The following is a 20,086-nucleotide window of genomic DNA, read 5'->3' as shown; positions in this document are numbered from 1 at the left end:
GAAAGGGAAGGCATGTCTCCTGAGCCCAGCTGCCCGCCTTCCCTGCATCCTGGCTCCTGCTGCCTGCTGCCTCCTTCTTCCTCTTGGCCCGCCAGGGCCCCACCACTTTCCTCTCCATGGAATCCTGCTTTCTGGAAGGCTTTCTGTATCAGAAATGTGCACCTGACTTTGGATATAGCCTAGAATTGCAATTTAAGCTTTGTTAATTGTAAGATTCTTCGTTAAAGGTATTAGGGGCACCAGTGGGAGAGAATTTCAGGAGAAATGGAGCCTTCCCAGGACCTCTTGGAATTTTTGGCCATCGCTTCCGTCCGTGAGTGAGATCAGTCTAGACAAAGCATGTCAGCGTCCTTGGTGAATGGGGGACCCCGAAAGAACCAGAGGCCCCTTGGCACCCAGAGGGCATTGTCACAGGGTCTTGGTGTGAACTCACCTGTGAAACATGCCCTCCCGAGGGAAGTTGGCAGGGCGTTCTTTCCAAGGCAGGAATTAGGGCTCTCGGTTTTCACACCTCTCTGAGTGATGGTTTCCCCCCAGGTCCCATCAAAGGGGACTTGACTGAGGCTCTTTCTTTCCAGCCTGCTTCCTCTAGACATGCAGTTGATAGAATCGGTTTGTCTCAGTACCTCTGGGCTTCATTCTTCCAGACTGTTTGATCCTGCGGCCACTTTCTTCAACAGAGGGGCAGTGACGTGATGGATTTCACAACTTGTCCCTTATTAGATTTCATCCTATTCTGTGCTCCAGGGGAGGCCCCAGAGTGGCCTGTAGCTCTGTCATCTGGGCTGCTGCCTCCCCGGAAACTCTCATGGGCTCTGCCCATTGGATGCTAGGGTCCCAAGGCAATGACAAAGCAGTCAGTAGGTCAGCTGACAATTTAGCTTCTGAGCACTCATCACCCCTCCCTCCACTGTGAGACCTGAACCATCAGACAGACATAAAAACCCACTTTAGTTCCGATACAGCTGTACTGAGATAGGTGGCTTGGCACTGAGATCAAATTGGGCTTCCTTCTGCTTCCCTGAACAGTTGTCCTGCCTATTCCCCTCTCCCCATCCCCCACTCCAGCATGGGGACTACAGGCCTGTGCACTGTGGGAGGAGGAGGTCAGGGTCCTTGCACTGCCCTTGTCATGGTCTCCCTGGACACAGGATGGATGGGAGAGGAGTGTGTGCAGGAGTGGTCACAGGCGGGGCTCCGTGAGAGGCAGGGCTGGTGTCACTCCCAGCAGCTGGGGTGATGAGACTGTCCCAAGGGGCCCCACAGCATTTGCCCCCATGCCAGCTATTTGCTGGGAGACCAGTCTCAGAGCACGGGGCAGGACAGAGTCTACTTGGAAGAAGTTCTTTACCACATTCCTATCACCCAGAGGGGAGCTGTGGTCAGAAGCCCACCTGGATCAGGAGCTTCTCCTTGTCCACCAGGGGTGAGGGAGGTGGTGAATGCAGATGAGAGGGCAGACAGGGGCAGCATCATTCCAGTCCTGCTCCTTCCTGGGAAGGGATGGAAGTCCCATATCTCCTCACTATCATGAAAACCTGAGCACAGAGCAGCAGAGTCCACCATCAGGACCCTATAGGACCACTGTCTGGCTCACCAGCTGACTGTCATGCGCTTGCTTTCCTCTTTGGGGGATTAGGCTAGGCACTCCTTTAATCACGAGCAGCTGTCAGGAGGGCAGGACCTCCATTCCTTTGAGCTGGTGCGTAGGAAGAGTCAGCAAATTGGTACAAGAGGCTGTTGTCGTCTTCTTTCCAATTGTCTGGAAGTCCAGCTGGATCCCAAGGTGAGCCCAGTACGGCAGAATGGGATAGACTGATTGACTCTTGCTTAAGGCTCCAGCCTTCTGATCGCTGAACTCATTGGAAACTGTTACAAAAATGCTCTTCCATCAGGAGATTTGCATTTTATTTCCACAAGTCTTTGAGCAACATTAGTAATCTGTGGTTGGAACATTTGCCACTTGTTCCTTAGTCTTGCAAAATTTTCTCTCAAAGCATTCCATCCTCTTCAAGCCCATCTACCCTGCTGGGGCCTCTTCCACTCCGCACTTGAAGGTTAACCAAGGTGAATTTATATTAGCTGCTCACAGCTGTGCTGAGGAGGGCAGCGTGTTTGTGGAGTCAGGAGACCTGCTGATTGTCCACTACACAGCCCTTGCTGTTGGCCTGGCTGCATCCCACAGCTCTGTTTCCTTATAATCTGTGGACTCAGACCCCTGGCTTGACAATATATCAAATTCACTTTGAGATAGCACAGGATTAGCAGCTGCAACAAGATACTTATGGGAGAACCTTGGGAGAATTCCCAAAGCTCTGGCAGGGCCCGTGTAAAAATTTTTCTTTCTTGTAGGAACAAGTAAGATTAGGACTGGTGTTTCTAATCATCAGATGCCAAAGTTGCTGCACCATCCTGTGAAATATCTGCACTGTGGGGGAATAAGGAGCATCCAGTGATTCCTTGCATAGGGTTAGTTTAGAATCCCAGTTTGTTAGCTCTTTCAACACATGTGTCCATAAATAGATTAGGGAGAGCTTGTTGCTTTCTATCTTAAATAAGGGAAAGGGAACTGTAATTGGATTAAATCAAGGACCCACAATTTCTGACCTTGAAAGTTGCATAAAAAATGACCCGAAGGCACCTGTTGGTTAGAATGGCAGCAGCTAGTTCAAGCTGTAGAGATTTAGACACAAGGACAGAGAACATTTCCTTGTTGGCCACTTGGACAATTGAAGAGTCACCCCCTGAGGCAAAGGACTGACAAAAAAGGGCCATTCTGAGGTTGGCGGGGGTGGAGGTTAGAGCAGTGAATAAAACAGGTGAAAGTCCCTGTACTTAGACAGCTAGTATGAATATGGGCTTAGTAGGTCTCAGGCACTGTTCTGAGCACTTCACACACATGAACCCCTTTAACCCCTGCATCTACTCTGACATGGGCATTTCTCATCATCCCCATTTTACAAATGGGTAAAATAAGGCATAGGAAAATTAAGTGACTTATCCAAGGACATAAAACTAGCAAGTGGCAACTGAGTCTTTCAATCCTGTGAGCATGTGTGTGCCAAATTTTAAAAGGCACACATTTCACCCAGGGGATCTGGGCTTGAAAACAGATTCTGATTCAGTAGATCTGGCATGGGGCCTGCTTTTTGCATTTCTGAGGAGCTCCCAGGTGACACCGACGTTGCTGGCCCATGGACCACATGTGGGGTGGTTAGGGTCCAGACCATGATGGGCATCCTTGGCCTCCTGGAAACCAAGTTCCTTGGACATATATGTGTATTGTTCATCTCCGTGTTGTCTTCATCAGGACCTTCTTATCCTTATCTAGGCTTGATTAGCCAAAGCCATGGAAACCCAGCCAAGCTTTTTCAGGAGAGAAGTGGGCACAGTCTAAGGGTGCAAAGTTCATGGAATGCAAGGAGAGTAAATACAACATGCCAGGCCTTGTGGGGCCCAGAGTGCCATGAAGCTTTGGTCTCTCATCTTCCCTCTGCTATGCAGGTTCTAGCCTCTGCTCCATTCTGCTCACTTGTTTTCCAACATGGCCACCCACAAAATCCACTGGCTCTTTCAATCTCAGGGCTCACAATAACCACATGCACTCTGTTTCTTATTTTAAGTGCTTGAAGGGGGAATGTGGCAGTCGGTAGATTACGGGGGCTATGGGTATTGAGCAGGTCGAGGAGGTTGGGTGTGATGGACAAATTGTCTGATGTATCTTAGATCACATGCAAGGTCAGATATTCACTAAGAGCTCCTTCCTGGAGGTCCAGGTTGCTTCCTTTGGGAGGAAGTCAGAAAGAAATAGATAATTCATATATTTTACCAAGCACCTATCAGCTGCCAGGCAATGTGCCCAGTGATAGGAATACAGAGGTAGAAGATATAGCCACCACTTTTTAAATAATTTAAGTTCTAATGGCAAAGGAGTTCTATGATCAAGGCAACCTCTCAGCAGAGCAAAGCCCTCCTCCTGAGAACAATTAGGAAATTGTTCTGCTTTCTGATCCACATATCTACATTTCATAAATATATTTGTATTATATAATTACATAGTTATATATGTGCATATATATCCAACTATCTTAATTGTTCTCTGAAGGACTAGATAGGTAGTTAGATTACAGAGAAAAGCAGCAAAGTGAGCCCAATTGCTGGAGACATTTAACTCTAAGAAACTCACTCATATTTAAGCAGTGCTAGTTGAGAGAAGCTATGGAGAAAGTGACAACCAGGATGTTTAGGAGGTGAGTGAGTTTTTGGCAATTCTTAACTCTAAGAAACTCACTCATACTTAAGCAGTGCTAGTTGACAGAAAGTGACAACCAGGATGTATAGGAGGTGAGTTAGTTTTTGGCAGTTCTAACAGTGAGACAAAAATTGGGAGGTTGTGGTAAATACCTCAGGATTTTTACTGGGGAACCCTGAAGGACCGAATGAACCCTGAGTAGGGGCAAATCAGAAATAGACCAGATTCTATAAAAACTGAAAGCCTCTCAACAGTTCAAACCCTGATTGGATTAAAGTGACCATCCCCCTACTCTAACTTCCTATCAGGGAACCAAAATTTTGTCTACAGCCACCATGATTTTCTGTATACAATGTCTGGCATTCAATTAGAAAAAAGTTATCAGGCATTCCAACAGACAAGATCTAAAGCAAAAACAGATAACAGAAAGGAGTCTGTGGGAAGTGCAAATATGAAAGTTTATCAGGCATGGACATTAAAATAATATGATTGATATGGTTACAGAATTAGATGACAAGCTAGAGAAATTCATTAGAGAACTGAGGTATCTACAAAAGAATTAAACAATATAGAACTGAATAAAAATAATAAATGCAATTAAGAACTTAATAGAAGTGTTGTACAGAAGGTTAAATACAGATGAAGAGAAAATTAATGATTTGGAAGCTATATCAATAGGAAATGTCCAGTGCAAGGCCCAGAGAGACAAAAGGAAGGAAAATTCAGAATTGAGATCATGACAATAATAATACAAAAGTTTGTGGGAGAGGCAGTAAATTGAATTTAAGTTCTAGGCCATCTTTGCCATATTTCTTGTCTCTTGTATTGATTCTATCTCCATTTAATTCTGGTCCTAGATTCTCTTGTCTAGAGCTCTTTGTTGTGGTAACCCCTGAGCACATGTAGCTGTGTAAATTAATTAAACTTAAATAAAAGTAAAAATTCAGTTATTTGGTAAGACTGGCTTCATTTAAAGTATTCAGTAGCCACATGTGTCCAGTGGCTGCTGTATTGGACAGTGCAGATATAGAACATTTAAATAACTTCAGAAGGTTCTATTGAACAATAATCTCATTCCCTGATATTTTACATTTTTCATCAGTCTATTTTCTAGATCTTTACCTATGATGATGTTACCCCTGTACATGGAACCTTTCTATGGGTCCAGACTCCTTTAATGTGATGTTCAAAGTTTCACACAGTGTGACTCAATTCTGTTTCCCTGCCTGTTGAAAGCAGGCAAAGTGAATTCAGTGATCTACTATTACCTAAAAGAAGGCAAAATGTTCTCACAATTAGATGCCTGTGGCTCTGTGGGTCTGTCTTGCATGGAGAATGGTGCTCAGAGCACTAACCTTGAGTCATCTGATGACTGCAGATTCCTCTATCCAGGAATACTAGGACAAGTACACTACATTTTAGAAAGACTCCCACTAAAATGGTAAAGTAAATAGTGTATTAATTATTGGGTTTCCCACTGGGAACTTCTTATTCTTCAAGTCTATGGGGCAAGTGGGGCTTTTACTGAACCGCATCCTGAGCTTGCCACCATTTACTGGCTTTTAAACATGGACAACTTAACTTCACCTCTCCTGTGTCCCAGGTTTCCCAACTGTTAGGTAAAGTCCTTGCACTCCTCCCTAACATGTGAGTTTTGACAACTAAATGTGGTTTTGCAAATGTAGAAATTGCTTTATAAATGTAAGTGCCATGTGTACCATGTGGCATTATTTTTTCATACTGTGCTGTTTCTTTTTTGTCTTTCAGTCATTTCCCTCAAAGCTTCTGAAGAGTCATCCTTTGAGAAAACGAAAGAGACTTGGGCATTTTTTGAAGGTAAAGCTTGTATATTTCTTTTTTTTATTGCTCTGTAGCTGCTTTTCCTTTTTCTTTTTTTTTAAATTATACTTTTAAGTTCTAGGGTACATGTGCACAACGTTCAGGTTTGTTACATATATATACACGTGCCACGTTGGTGTGCTGCACCCATTAACTCGTCATTTACATTAGGTATATCTCCTAATGTTATCCTTCCCCCCTCCCCCCACCCCACGATAAGATGCAGCCTCACTTTTAGACAATAGGAAGGAAATAGAATATCAAGAAAGGACCCTAACTTCTTAGTTTTTAAGTTGTTTTCTTGGTCTCAACTTACTCAAAGTAAGATGGAAATCCCTGACAGTATCAGCCCACAGTTTTGAAAGAGTGGAAGTTAAAGCACCAGTCAACATAATTTTTGTTTGTTTTGTTTTGCTCCAGAATTCCTACTCCCAGGTGATATTAGGGACAAATCTTCAAGTGATATAAAAATGATAAGTACCTGTACTGTGACTACATTTTATTTCAGGTTGCTTAAGGAATTTGGGGTTCTAGAATCAGTTTGCAATCCTTAACCAAGTAATTTTCAACCCATGCTAGAATCACTCATGGAATGTTAAGAACATGAATGCCTGGACCACATCTCTAAAGATTCCGATTTAGTTGGAAGTTGTTAAAAGCTCCCCAGATGATTGCAGCATGCAGCCAGGCTGAGAACCATGGCCTTGGAACAGTGGTTCCCAAAGTGTGATTGCAGACCAGCAGCATATGCATCACCTGGGAGCTTGTTCCAAATGCACATGGCTGTGCCCTGCCCCAGCTTATAGAATCAGAAATTCTAGGGTTGGTGCCCAAGAAATCAGGGGTTTAACATGACATCCAGGCAATTCTGATGCACCTTCAGGTTTGGGCCTTAGGGCAGGGGTTCTCAACCGTGGGTGACTTTTACTACTCCAGGGGACAGTTGCCAATGTCTGGATGTATCTTTGGTTGCCACAGCTTTTGGGGGTGCTCCTGGCATCTAGTGATAGGGGCCAAGGATGATGCCAATCCTACAATGCACAGGATAGTCCCCATGACAAAGAATTTTGGCTCCAAATATCCAGAGTGCTGAGGGTGGAAAACCCTGTCTTGGATTAAGGAAAGTTCAGAGAAATTATTATCACAAAGTGGGTGAGGATTATGACCATAAGCAATGAAAGAATGCACTTTGTGCGTTCTCTGGCAGAGCTTTGGATCAGTGAAAGGCTGATTAATGTTCAAAGGTGGTCAGGAGCTTTGTAAAGATTATGTCTGGTGATGGTACAACATTTATTGATGAGGAATGATCTAGCCAAAAGTCTCTAAGGAGAGGCATATGTCTTGAGACCTCACCGTCACCCTTTGTTAACCCATTGTATGGTCTGGCAGAAGGAGGGCCATCCTTAGGGGCAAGTACTTGCTTTCAAGCTCATCCCTTCCAATACCTAGTTATAAAGCAGTAGACTGAAACACATTCTGTCTTAGGAAAATGTAACTTTTATTGTGAACATCGTTTGCAAACCATAAGTGTCACCTACACAGGCCTCTAGGATTAATTGTTTAGTTTTGTAGTCAAAATATTTTGTTTATGAGATTGCACTCATGAGAATCCAATGATTCTTTGTATTTCCTGATGTTTCTCTGCATTTTTATAGTTGCCTTTTTCTTTATTTGATGACTGTCTCCTAGTAAAATAATCCCCATTTCTCCCACTCAGCCTCTCATTAAGAGAATGCCTACTCATTGGCATTGGCAAAGAAATGAAAATGACTTTACTTCTCATAGAGTGAAGCAGTAGTAAGGGCAAGGTTTACCTTTCTCATTACTATTTAGTAAAATTGAGGCAACCCCATTGATGTTTGCCCCATGTCTCTGGAGCTGGCCTGTGACCAGGCACTGTAATGGGTTGGGATATGGAGAGGGCCTGGCTGTGGCAAGGGTAGATCATTAGGGATGTGACAGCTGGAGCCCTATATATCATCAGATGCATCAGAATCTTCCAGGGAGACTTCTGGCTCCAGCCCCTGAGGTTCTGGTTATAACATTAGGAAGGGATCAAAGAACTTTCAGGGCCACAGGTGATTCCTATGCAAGTGGTCTGAGGACCATACTTTGAAAATACCATGGTGCAAAAACAAGACCATATATTTGGAAAGATTGTGGCATTTAGACCCAACATACCCCACAGCATAATCAGCATTTCTGAAACCCTTTGTGCAATTAACAATATCTCATAATTCATGTGCAGCTGTAGAATGTCAGGGTTACTCCCGTCCTAACTCTCTGCATGAAATCTGTAGCCCAGTATGTGCTCTCTTCTCAACAGGGAGAATCAGGCCTCATCCAAAAGGAGAACTGGCATTCTCGCTATGTGTAGTGCCTGCCTCAGAGCTGCTGTTTACAGACCAATCTTTTCCTATGATTTCGGCAGCAGCAGCATCTCCGTGCTTTGCTTTTTTAACCCAGCCGTAGCTTTGGCGAGGTTAGAGGTACAGTTGAAACTCCCTGGCGCACAATCCCAGGCCTTTTGCCCTTTTGTTCCTGGACGAGAGAGCTACAGTAGGGGTTGTGGATGGATATCCATCCTCCTGGGGCTTAGTTCATCCTGGCTGTGAGCCCACTGCACAAAAGAGGCATTGATTGTCAGGCCTGTTTGTGAGATGCTGGAGTGAGTTAAAATCCTTTGGGGCTATCACTCAGGTATTTCACCCTGAGCAAGATGGTATTACAGGCTGGATTAAAAAATAGAAGTACACAGCCTTATGTCTCAAACTGCTATCTCCTGACTTTTCCATTTGCCCTGGAAATGTACAAGACTGAAGCTGACTTTCTTGATTCAGAAAGCAGGGGAGAGCGGGGTTCCTGGACTCTGCTGAGGGGCACTGGGGTCACTCTTTTTCAAAGGAGCACTGAATATACCCCTGCTGGGATCAGAGTTGCTGGGCAACAGGTGCCATCTGCCTAGCCCTGGCTTGGTGGGGCTGTTTGGGAGGACAGGAGCTGGCACGCTGACATTATGCACCCCAGTCTTGGCCTCTCTCTGCATGGGCAGCTGCTCCAGCCTGCTAGCCCTGCCATCTGCTTCAGGGAGGCCTGGGCATTTTCTACATGGCAGCTTGCAGTTGAGTCTAAAAATGGCAGTGATGCCTTTGGAAGTTCAATGGCAAAAGACAAAACTGTAAATGATTTCAGAGAAAGGGAATATAACATGATTTTTAGAATTATTGTGGGTGTGCAGCTATATGTGTTTTTTTTTCTTTTTCTTTTCCTTTTTTTTTTGATGGAGTTTTGCTCTTGTTGCCCAGGATGGAGTGCAATGGCGTGATTTTGCCTCATTGCAACCTCCGCCTCCTGGGTTCAAGCAGTTCTCCTGCCTCAGCCTCCCAAGTAGCTGGGATTATAGGCATGTGCCACCACAACTGGCTAATTTTTGTATTTTTAGTACAAAAATTTGTACTAATTTGTTTCACCATGTTGACCAGGCTGGTTTCAAACTCCCGACCTCAGGTGATTGGCCCATCTCGGCCTCCCAAAGTGTTGGGATTACAGGCGTGAGCCACCTCTGCCTGACCATATGTGGTATTTTTAAAGTGAACTCCAGATTTGATTAATTGCAGATATTTTGTTAAACTCTAGCCTTTGTTGAAAGGTCTGGCTTCAACCTTTCAACAAGCATTATTTGGCCTAGTCTGAGTTTTAAAACTTTTGAGCCAACATTTTATAGAGAGATTTTTACATAAAAAGGTAAAGGATGAATTGGAAGATCTGGCACCACTGGGCGGGCATTCCAGCCTGAGAGCAGTGTCCTGGAGCTGAGTGCGGCAGGGCTTTGCATTAGCTGACATGGCAGGAAGGTGACTCTGCAGTCGTAGGAATTTGTGACCCTGGCTTCAATGGCTCAGAGTTTAACTGTTGTTTGCAGAGAACACCCAGGGAGGGGGGTTTTCATGTTTTGAGTGGACACAGCAGGGTGGTTGTCTTTATGCAACAAAAGGAATGCTTGTAACAGAAGGAAAAAAAAATCCGAACATAGGCATACTGATTGCTGCTCAATCAAGGGGAACTCAAGTGGTCTTTCTGAGCTTTTCTTCTCCTGCAAGGCAGCACTTTTTACAGATCTGTAGCTTCAAGAACAAAACAGAGAGTGGCCATGACCGGTCCTGTGTGTGTGGGGAGCCACACGCAGGCAGGAGGTGCCCGCTGGCTGGTGTCCATAACTGGAGGCCTGTGTGTTTGGCGGCCAGCTGAGCCTTCCGGAGCCGCCAGATGTTTTCTGATTCTGTAGCCCTGGCTGCCTGTGGGGAGCCCCCTTTGAGCCACGTTGAGGAAGCTGCGATCTGAAACTGTAGCTTGGGCCTTTTGAAGCCCTTCATCTCCTGCCTGGGCAGAGTGTGCCCCAGATGTCTGCAGCATGCTGCTAGGGACACTTGGGGAGAGATGCCTACTGCGGTTCTTACCTGCAACCTTGTCCCTCCTGGGTTCCTGCTGTCCTGAAGTGAAGGAAAGAGCTCAGATGAGGAGGTGAGCTTGTGGATCAGCTGCTGTGCTCCATGGGCATGGAAGCTTTTATAAGACAATTTTTCTCTCCACTCCATAAATAAGACTAAAGGCAAGTTTCCCTGCCTTTTGGTCTGGAGACCACATTTGCATAGTCTCTTCCAGACAGATGGTGTGTTCACCTGCCTGAGGTTCTGTCGGCCTGGCAGCATGACTGTGTTGTTCACCATCTTCTCCTGCCAGCAAGGGCTCTGCCATCCTGTTCTGGAGTATTTTGCTGACTAATGTGGAAAGGCAGGACTGGCCGTGGGTTTGCTGGGTTGTGGCCATCCTGTGCCCTGGGATCCTGCCACAAATCCTGGTCTGTGAACTTTGCTCTGTCCCTGAGTTTGTCATGAAGTGTCTTGTCCAGAATCCAAGAGTCCTGTTGCTGAGTTTCACACTGTTTAAATGGATGCTGCAGCCTCTCTCCTAACTCTGACCCCTCACAGGGTTCTCCACCCTGTTAATCTACAGAGCCCACACATCAGAGACACAGGCATTTGCTAGAAATGCAGTTTTGATTTTTAGATATGTGAGAACTTTCTCAAGCTTCTCACATCCCCTCAGCTTCTGGACCTCTCTAACCTGACTCTGCCCCCACCAGCCTACTGACAGGGCTTTCCTCCAAGACTTTCCCAGTAGCTTCCTAGGAGCAAAACCGAGTGGATGTTTTCCAGCAGTTGATGCTATTAAGGCATCCTTCTTACAGTGCTTTCTTCTGGGCTTCCAGAACTCTCGCCCCAGCCCTCCTCTGCATCCATGACTAGCTCTGATCCTTTGTAGGAGACTCCCTTCCACACACCTGCCCCTCTGTCCTTAAATGTTAGTGCAGATACACCCTTCACCTGCTACCTTGCCCTAAGGCACTTCCTACTTATTTTATTTTTAGTCCAGACATCTAAATTGCCAGGAGCAGAAATCTATTCAAACTAGCTTAGGCAAAAATGCTGACCGCCTTAAGAACGCAGGAAGATCTCATGGACTCCAGGGGCAGAGGTTCTGCTGGGCTTCCCTGGGGCCCAGGCCAGGGAGGGGAGAGTCAAAAGGAAGCTGAATGTCTGATTCCATTTCATGCCCCCTTCCCTCTTATTAACCATAAGCCTGACCTGCTTCTCCAGGCTCTCCCTGGGAGCCAGTCACCTGCTACTCCCAGTGGGCTTGCTTTTTCAGCTTAAGCAGTTAACTAACTGCTTCTCCACACCCCAAGGGCTTTACAAATGTTCTTTTCTGTTGACTCAGCTATTCCACTTCTAGGAACTTCATCTTAAGAACATATTGTGAGAGTTGTACTGAGGTTTAAGTTCATGAATGCTCTTCATAGAATTATTTATTATGGGGAACAGGTAGAAACACTTTGAGTAGCCAATAGTGAGAGATTGTTAAATCATTGCTGATATATTAATATGATAAACTTTTATCATATTTTTCAAAATGATTCTGAATCATTTTTGAAAAGAATTTGAGAAAATGAGAGAAATTGAAAAAAGATGTGAAAATATATGATCTCAATTTTAAAATATATGCATATTCATCATAAAGTATACCAAATATTTATTAATAGTAGTTACCTCAGGGTGACAGGATGGCCGATGGCTTTTTTTCTATACATTTTTGTATTTTTTGTTATTTTAAATACAACTTGGTGCAGAACTCTAGTCCTCTTGGAAGCTTCTCTCAGCCTCCCCAGGCTGGGCTGGGTCCCTCTGAGTGTTCCTGGTATTGGACACATGTTCTTATTGTTACACTTACTAAGTGGTCCTCTATTTCTCGAAGAGAAAGCCTTTGTGTGTGCATTTTTATCTTTCTTGGACTCAGGAAAGTACTGACCATGGCTGATAGTAAATGTCTGTTGGTTGTAGAAATTTAAGTCAACAGAGAAACATTTTTGCTAAGTTCGAATAAATGCCTGTGGCATTTTTCTTCAAAGATGGTTAGAATAATGCTTTTGGCTTCCCTTTTCACTTTCTGAGCAGCTTGGCATTGTATTGATCAGATTAATGATAAAGTTGATTATTAGAGTTTAAGAAATGTAAATATATGTAGCTGGGCACTGAGTCTCATGCCTGTAATTTTAGCTACTCAGGAGGCTGAGGCAGAAAGGTCTCCTGAGCCCAGGAGTTCAAGGCTGCAGTGAGCTGTGATTGCATCACTGCACTCCAGCCTGGGTGATGGAGTGAGACCTTTTCTCTAAAAGAGATGTATGTATGTGAACATGGTTTAACTGTTAAACTTAGACAACTTTTTATTTTGAAATTATTGTAGATTAACATCCGTTTCTGGCCAGGCACGGTGGCTCACGCCTGTAATCCCAGCACTTTGGGAGGCAGAGGTGGGGGGATCACCTGAGGTCAGGAGTTCAAGACCAACCTGGCCGACATGGTGAAACCCTGTCTCTACCAAAAATACAAAAATTAGCTGGGTGTGACAGCGTGGACCTGTAGCCCCAGCTACTCAGGAGGCTGAGGTTGGAAAAATGCTTGAACCTGGGAGGAGAAGGTTGCAGTGAGCCAAGATCATGCCACTGCGCTCCAGCCTGGGCCTCAGGGCAAGAAAGAAAAATTCAATTTCTAAAAAATCATACACAGAGATCCCTTGTGCCAGTTTGTGTCCTTTACCTAATGTCTCCCAATGATAGCATTTTGCAAAACCATAAAACAATATCACAAACAGGATATTAACATCCATACAGTCAAGATACAGAATATTTCTGTCATTATAAGTGGCCCTTGTAGCCAAACCCATTTTCCTCCCACCACCACCCCCTTCTTAACTTCTGGCAACCACTCATCTGTTCTCTATTTCTATAATTTTGTCATATCAAGAATGTTACATTGATGAAGAATGTCACATTGATGAAGAATGTCATATCAAGAATGTAACCTTTTGGGATTTTTTTTTTTTTCACTCAGCATACTTCTCTGGAGATTCATCCAGGTTGGTGTGTGTGTCGATAGTTTGTTCTTTTTATTTCTGAGGATGCTGTGATGTGGATGTACCACACTTTGTTTAACTATTCACTTGCTGAAGGATATCTGGTCTGTTTCCAGTTTTTGGCTACCCAACATACATGTACAGTTTTCCGTGTGAACTTAAGCTGCCATTTTTCTGAGGACAAATGCAAGGAATGCAATTTCTGGGTTGAATGGTTGTTACAGGTGTCTCCTTTGAGAAACTGTCAAGCTCTATTCTAGAGTGGCTGAGCTGCTTTACATTCCCACCAGCCACGTCTGAGTGACCCAGTTTATCTGTATCCTTGCCAGCATTTGGGGATGTCACTATTTTTTATTTTAGCCACCCTGAAATGCATGAGGGATATTTTACTGTAGTTGCATTTTGCATTTCTCTAACAGCAATAGAAGTCAAATATTTTCTTACGGGATTGTTTACCACCTGTACATTCCCTTTAGTGAAATGTCGTATGTTTTTTTTCATTTTTCTAACAGGATTGTGTGTTTTTTGCTGTTGAGTTTTTAGAGTTCTTTAGAGTCTGGATAGTAGTCCTTTGTTGGATATGTGGTTTACAAATATTTTCTCCCAATCTGTTTGATTTTTCATCCTCTTCATATGGTTGTTTATAGAACATAAGTTTTTAATTTTGGTAAAGTCAAGTATAGTATATCAAGTTTTACTAATATAGACGGTGCCTTTTGTGTTAAGTCTAAGAACTCTGTCTATTCTTAGATCACAAAGATTTTTCTCGTGGGTTTTTTCTAAAGTCTTCTAGCTTACATTTTACATTTAGGTTTGTGGTTCATTTTGAGTGAATTTTTGAATAAAAGGTGAGGTTTATTTTAGTTTTATTTTCTGCCAGTGGAAGTCCCATTGACCCAGCACCATTGATTGAAGAAACTTGTCCTTCTGCCATTGAATTACTTTTGCACTTTTGTCAAAAATCAACTGAGCATGCCTGTGTGGGTCTATTTCTGGGCTCTCTGTTCTGTTGCATTGATCTGTGTCTGTCCTTGCACCAATACCACACTGCCCTGTTGACTGTAGCATTGGGATTTCAAATATTCCAATTCTGATTGTTCTCTTGCCAGTGCACTTCTCCTGTTGCAGCCCTCGGGAGGCTGACTCATGTGTCTATCCTTGCCTTTCAGATCTCTATGTGTACGCTGTCCTCGTGTGCTGCGTGGGGATCCTCAGCATTCTTCTCTTCATGCTGGTCATTGTCTGGCAGTCTGTGTTTAACAAGAGGAAATCCAGAGGTAAGAAAACAGATAAGGTCATGTCTGGGATGGGAGCACACCCCGACCACAGATGGGTGGAAGATGCTAGACAAAGTACCACCTTGGTGGAAAAGTGCATTGTGAGTCAGGGATTATTTACCTGTGACTGTAGGCAAAGTGAGCAAGCTATGTTTCCCTTGGACTCTGCTAAAATACACTGTGGCCATCATTGACATCACTGAATTTCCCCTTTCTCGGTTTCTGAGGCCCCTTCCTGCTGTCAATCTCCCTGAAGAGTCTGTGGCGTCAGATGTGCCTAGGGTTTGATTTTGACTCTGCAGTTTGAGGCTGAGGTTTGGGGCAAGTTCCCGAGCCATTCTGAACATGGGTTTCCTCATTTATGAAAGAGGATTGACACCCTCTTCCCTCAGTAGAATGTTCTTATGAGCGTTCACTGGCAGGCAGGTGGCACTTGGGAAGTCTCCCCCATTCTTTCCCTGACCAGTCTGAGAGTTCCCTTCCATCTCCTTTCACTTTGGTGTCCCTGTTTCCCTGCACTCTGCCCTCAGCCCCTTCCTGCCTTCTGCCTTCCTTCTCAGGAAAGTGTAGTTCTCGTGACTCTCACATAGCTATGAACACTGCCTGCGTTCTTGAGAGTTCCTGCTGCTCCCCGAGCCCCAATTTCACTTGCCCAGCAGCTCCTGTTGGAGGTCTCCTTTGAGAGCCTCTCCCTGCATTCTGCTTCAGAATCTCCAAAACAGCTGGGGACACTGGCTCCCAGGGATGACCAGGGTAAATGCCGAGCTCTGGAATTGGACCAACTCCAGTTCCAGTGGCTTCCCCACTTACAGGCTGACAACCTCCCTCTGTGCCTGCCTTCCTCATCTGCGACATGGAGGAGGCAGGAGTGCACCAGTCTCAGGCTTGTGGTGAGGACGAAGTTACCAAAAGAAAGATGCTAAACCCTGTAACACAGGCTCCAGCGAATGTCCTGCTTTTATGTTGACATATGACTCTAATTATACACAATAATTGTCACTATTAGCTCAAGGTCATAGAGCTTGGAAATGTTAGATTCAGTGGTCACGGCTTGAGGGGCCACTCCAACAGTGACTCTGTGCAGCATTAATGCAAGGGTTTGGGCAAGGCTAAGGGACAATGAGGGAGGTGACACATCCAATGACAAGTACCCATGGGATGCTGTTTCCATCCTAGACCTTAAGGGACAAGGGGAGGGGAGGTTCCTGGAATGCACCATGCAGTAGCTGCAGCTTTGGGAGAGGTGTCACCATCAGGGGTCTGCAGAGAGGGACTCAGCTCCTGACAAACCCCGGAGGCAGCTGGGAGGGAGCCAGGATGGTACACTCATCAGGCCCTCTCCCCTCCCCACTTTGGATCTCCTGCTGCTGTTGCCCTTGATGCCACCCACCAGAAGCCAGAGGGCCAGGAGCAGGAAGGTGCCTCCAGGGCTGAGCAGGGTGGACAAAGGTGGACGGGGATCCAGAGGGCAGTGGAGAACTCCAGCATGCTCAGCAATTGGCAGTGGGGCGGAGGCTGTAGCATGGGTGTTCTTCCTCTGGAGCCTGTGCTCTCCCACCAGCCTCTGCCTATGTCTCTGTGCTGTCCTTCAAAGCCAGCTCCAGGGCCTTCCCCTGCAACACCCACCTCCCTCATCAGTGGCAACACAGCTTTTTTCCTGTTCTCAACCCCTGAATAATCTTGTGAGCTTGTGGCACATTGCACTTGTGCCTTGGCATGGGCCTCCCTTCAAGAGGACAGTGTGTGAAGCAGGGACCACACGTTCAATTCATTCTCCTTGGAATTTGGCTCAGGACAGATGCTCAGTACATGGTGGACAAATGGGTTTATTTCTCACCTGCCTTACTCCCAACTGTTGGAGTGTGGAAGCCACATAGGCAGTTTCCAAGCTGGGTATGCTCTGAAGGCACTTTTGCCTGGACTCAGGGGCATGATTGAGAGTCTGCATGGGCTGCAGGCCCTGCTAGGCCCTAGACAGGATCAGGGAAACAAAGCAGGGCCAAGAAGGGCAGACTGGGACATGTGGGAGCACCTGGCATCCTCCTCCAGGCCTCACAGAGAGGCTTCAGAGAATGGGGATCCCAGCTGCCTCATCCCCACTGGAGTGGGCCTCAGACGATCCCATGTGCACCTGTGCACAGTGCCTGAAAGCCCTCCCCAAACCGCAGCTGTCCAGAGCATTGTCTGATTGTCTGAGCACCCGCTGTGGGCCAGGCACCTCATGTGGCCCCTCCATGTGCTTATGTGACCCTGGATGAGAGCCACAATGCTCTTACCTGACAGCACAGCTGAGGAGCTTGAGAAGGCCCTGAAACCGGGGAGTGGTAGGGTGAAGTTGAGTCCCAGTCTCTCAACTGCTGGAGTGTGGAAGCCACATAGGCAGTTTCCAAGCTGGGTTCCCAAGCCTCTCATGTTTCTATTCAAGAAAACCTTGGCTATCAGGGAGCTGACCTTGCCAAAGGAATTTTTCTTTAGCCCTCCATGGCAGTTGTTGCTGAGGCTCTTCCAAGACAAGTCTAGCTAGTGCCTGCAGCTCCCAGTAGTTTGGTTTTGGTGGAGTGCAACTCCCATTGGCAGGTCCAGTAGCCTTGGCAGGGCAGGTCTTGCCCCATGCACCTCCAGGAGCCAGGCATCTTTCAACTCACTGTGGGGCCAAGGAAGGAGGACCGTGCGTGATGGGCCTGGGTAGTCTCCTTCAGCTGGGGCCAGGAGTCTTAGAACAGCCCTCCCCAAAACTTCAGGAGCAGACCGTTCATCTGGGAACCTGCTCAAATGCAGATTCTGATTCAGGATGTCTGGGGCAGGCCTGCAATCCTGCATTTCCAGCCAGCTCTGCTGCTGGTGTGAGGCCATGCTTGGGGTAGCAAGGCCTTAGAGCTGTTCTTCTTGCCTCTATCCCATCAAGCATCCTGCTTTTACAACAAGTATTTTGGAATGATCTCTACTATTTTAAAATGAAATTCCTAGATGAGCTATACTATCTGTATCCCCTCAAATCAACTTAATGCTTTATAATTAAAGGAGAAATCAGAGGAAAGTAATTTATAACACACTGAGACAAATTCTAGTATTACACCTCTTCTTTGAATCAGTGTGAATTTCAGAGAAGGTAATAATCCTTTATATTTGACACTTGAAATAAACGCTAGATAAGCACCTGTTTGTGTTTGCGAAGACTCAACATGCAGGGGACAGGGATCAGTATAGACGGACACAGATGGGCTGTAATATCCAGGAGAGGCACTGCCCATGGTGATGGGATTCCTAACATCCCAACTGTTGGTAGGGTTTTTAATGAAAAAAGACACTCTTCAGCCAATTTACACACCCTTTAAACATTCATTGTGTGTTAGCATGGAGAAAATACATACCTTGTGTTTCTACGTAAATTGGGCTTAGCTTCCAGGCTCTTATGAACAGGTTTCCTCTTTTCTACATGAATGTCAAGAGGGTTACTCAAAGTCTATAGGAGAAATCTTCATTTGTGGACTTTCCTATATATCACAGATGTCAAGCTTCCCTGTCACGGCCTATCAGTAGTCAAGGATTGTCCCCAATCAATGCTATAATCAGAAACATCCCCTGAGCATTCCAAGTTGTCCTGTGGTTGGGGGAAGGGCAGGATTTTCCCCCCTAGAAACTGTGGGTTTTGAGCTGATTATTCCCAGGTCCATTGAATTGGAGGAAACAAGGCCTCTGGGACCCCCTGGGACAGGCTCAGCAGAGGGAGTTATGGTGCAAATGGGACACTGTCTGTGAGTGAGTCTGCTTCTGCCATGCTCTGGTCTGGGGTGTAAGTGGTCACATCAAGCCCTGCAGGTGGGGACATGCAGAGCAGTGGCGAATTGCCCAGATATTGTTCAGGACCCATACCCCACTTCCTCTGAATCTAAGCCCTGTGCCTTCCACTGCAGGGCCACAGCAGAAGCCGTCCTCCCAGAGCCCTGGAACCACTGCAAGGGGTTTTGAGGGTGTTCCCTCCCCTAGATGGTGCCCAAGAAGGTGGCTCAGGCTCAGGTGGTGTTCTAGAAGCAGATTGGCAGGTAGATTTGCAGGTAGATCTGCATGGATCTGTAGATCCATGAGGCCTGGACTCTTCCTAACTTTTTTTCTCTATGAAATTTAATAACAAAAATGATGTGATAGGACAGAAAGGATATGATAAATACGGCCTTGTTTTAACATGGTCAAGACTTCTTTCCTGGGTTTGAAGGTATAACTAAGAATAGTTGCCTTTCCTGTCAACACACACTGGTAATCCCAAAATGTTCACGGTATCTCTTGCTGAGTAACAAATCACCCAGGAAGTAGTGGCTTAACACAACATTTATTTGTTCAAGATTCTGCACTGGGCTGGGCTCAACTGGGTGGTTCTTCTGGCAGTGTCACCTGGAGTCATCTGTGTGTCTTCAGCCACCTGAAGTTGACCAGGACTGGAGATCCAAGGTAGTGCCACTCTCAGCCCTGGGGCCCACCTCTGAGACCAATAGGTCAGCAGGGCTGGTGACATTTCTCTCCCTGTGGTGTCAACAGCAAGGTAGCCATACCCCCCAACTTGCTCCAGGCTCCAAGGACATGCCTAGACTGGACGCTGGCACTGTGTCACTCTCCCACATTCTATCAATTACAGCAAGTTGTGAGGACAGGCCAGACTTGGGGAAGAGGAAGAGTGGTGAGGAGTGTGTGGTTATCTTTAAATCACCACTCAAAGAAGACTTTATTGCTGTCTCTTCTCACTGCCAGGCCCAGTGGGAAGCAAGGGAGGCCAAGCAAGTAAGGAGCAAGTTTGAGGAGGATTAAGGGATACTTCCCAATCATTCCTGGTGTCTGGGGCATAATTGCGACCACCTGTGGGGCCTGAGGATTGGTGATGCTGAGCTGTTACCCCAGCAACCAGCTGGTTCCTGAGGAGCATGCCCTATTTGCATCCAAGCAGGTTTAGAAGGGGTTTGGGCCATGGAGCTGACAGTGATTCCAAAGTCTTAGGCTCTAGCAGGTGCCAGAGCTACAGCAGGCACAGGGCACAACCCCCATGTCAGGCTGCACCCCAAGATGCTCCTCCTTTTATGGATTAGCTGGAGGTGGCCACGGCTCTCATTGGAAGCAATCAAGCATTTGTAGACCAAGCCATGTGTGTCCAAAGAACCCACTGATCCTCAGAAATGACATCACTAAAACCTGTAACAGTCTTAACTTTCAAATATAACATATTCTGTCATTTAATGCACTGCACTATAACAAACTGCAT

At 45.8% G+C, this 20,086-nt stretch overlaps 1 protein-coding gene across 1 annotated transcript in view; it reads left to right on the top strand.

Annotated features, from left to right (window-relative positions):
• VSTM4 (V-set and transmembrane domain containing 4) overlaps positions 1-20,086 on the top strand; it is a 102,658-nt gene that overhangs the window by 25,027 nt on the left and 57,545 nt on the right. Inside the window, exons 3-4 of the mRNA XM_003278169.3 lie at positions 6,020-6,088; positions 14,731-14,838. Coding sequence (XP_003278217.1) covers positions 6,020-6,088; positions 14,731-14,838 — 177 coding nt within the window. The remainder of the gene's footprint in view (positions 1-6,019; positions 6,089-14,730; positions 14,839-20,086) is intronic.

This window comes from Nomascus leucogenys, chromosome 18 (genome assembly GCF_006542625.1).
Source record: "Nomascus leucogenys isolate Asia chromosome 18, Asia_NLE_v1, whole genome shotgun sequence".
Classification (NCBI taxonomy): Eukaryota; Metazoa; Chordata; class Mammalia; order Primates; family Hylobatidae; genus Nomascus; species Nomascus leucogenys.
This window is presented reverse-complemented; position numbering and strand designations above follow the sequence as displayed.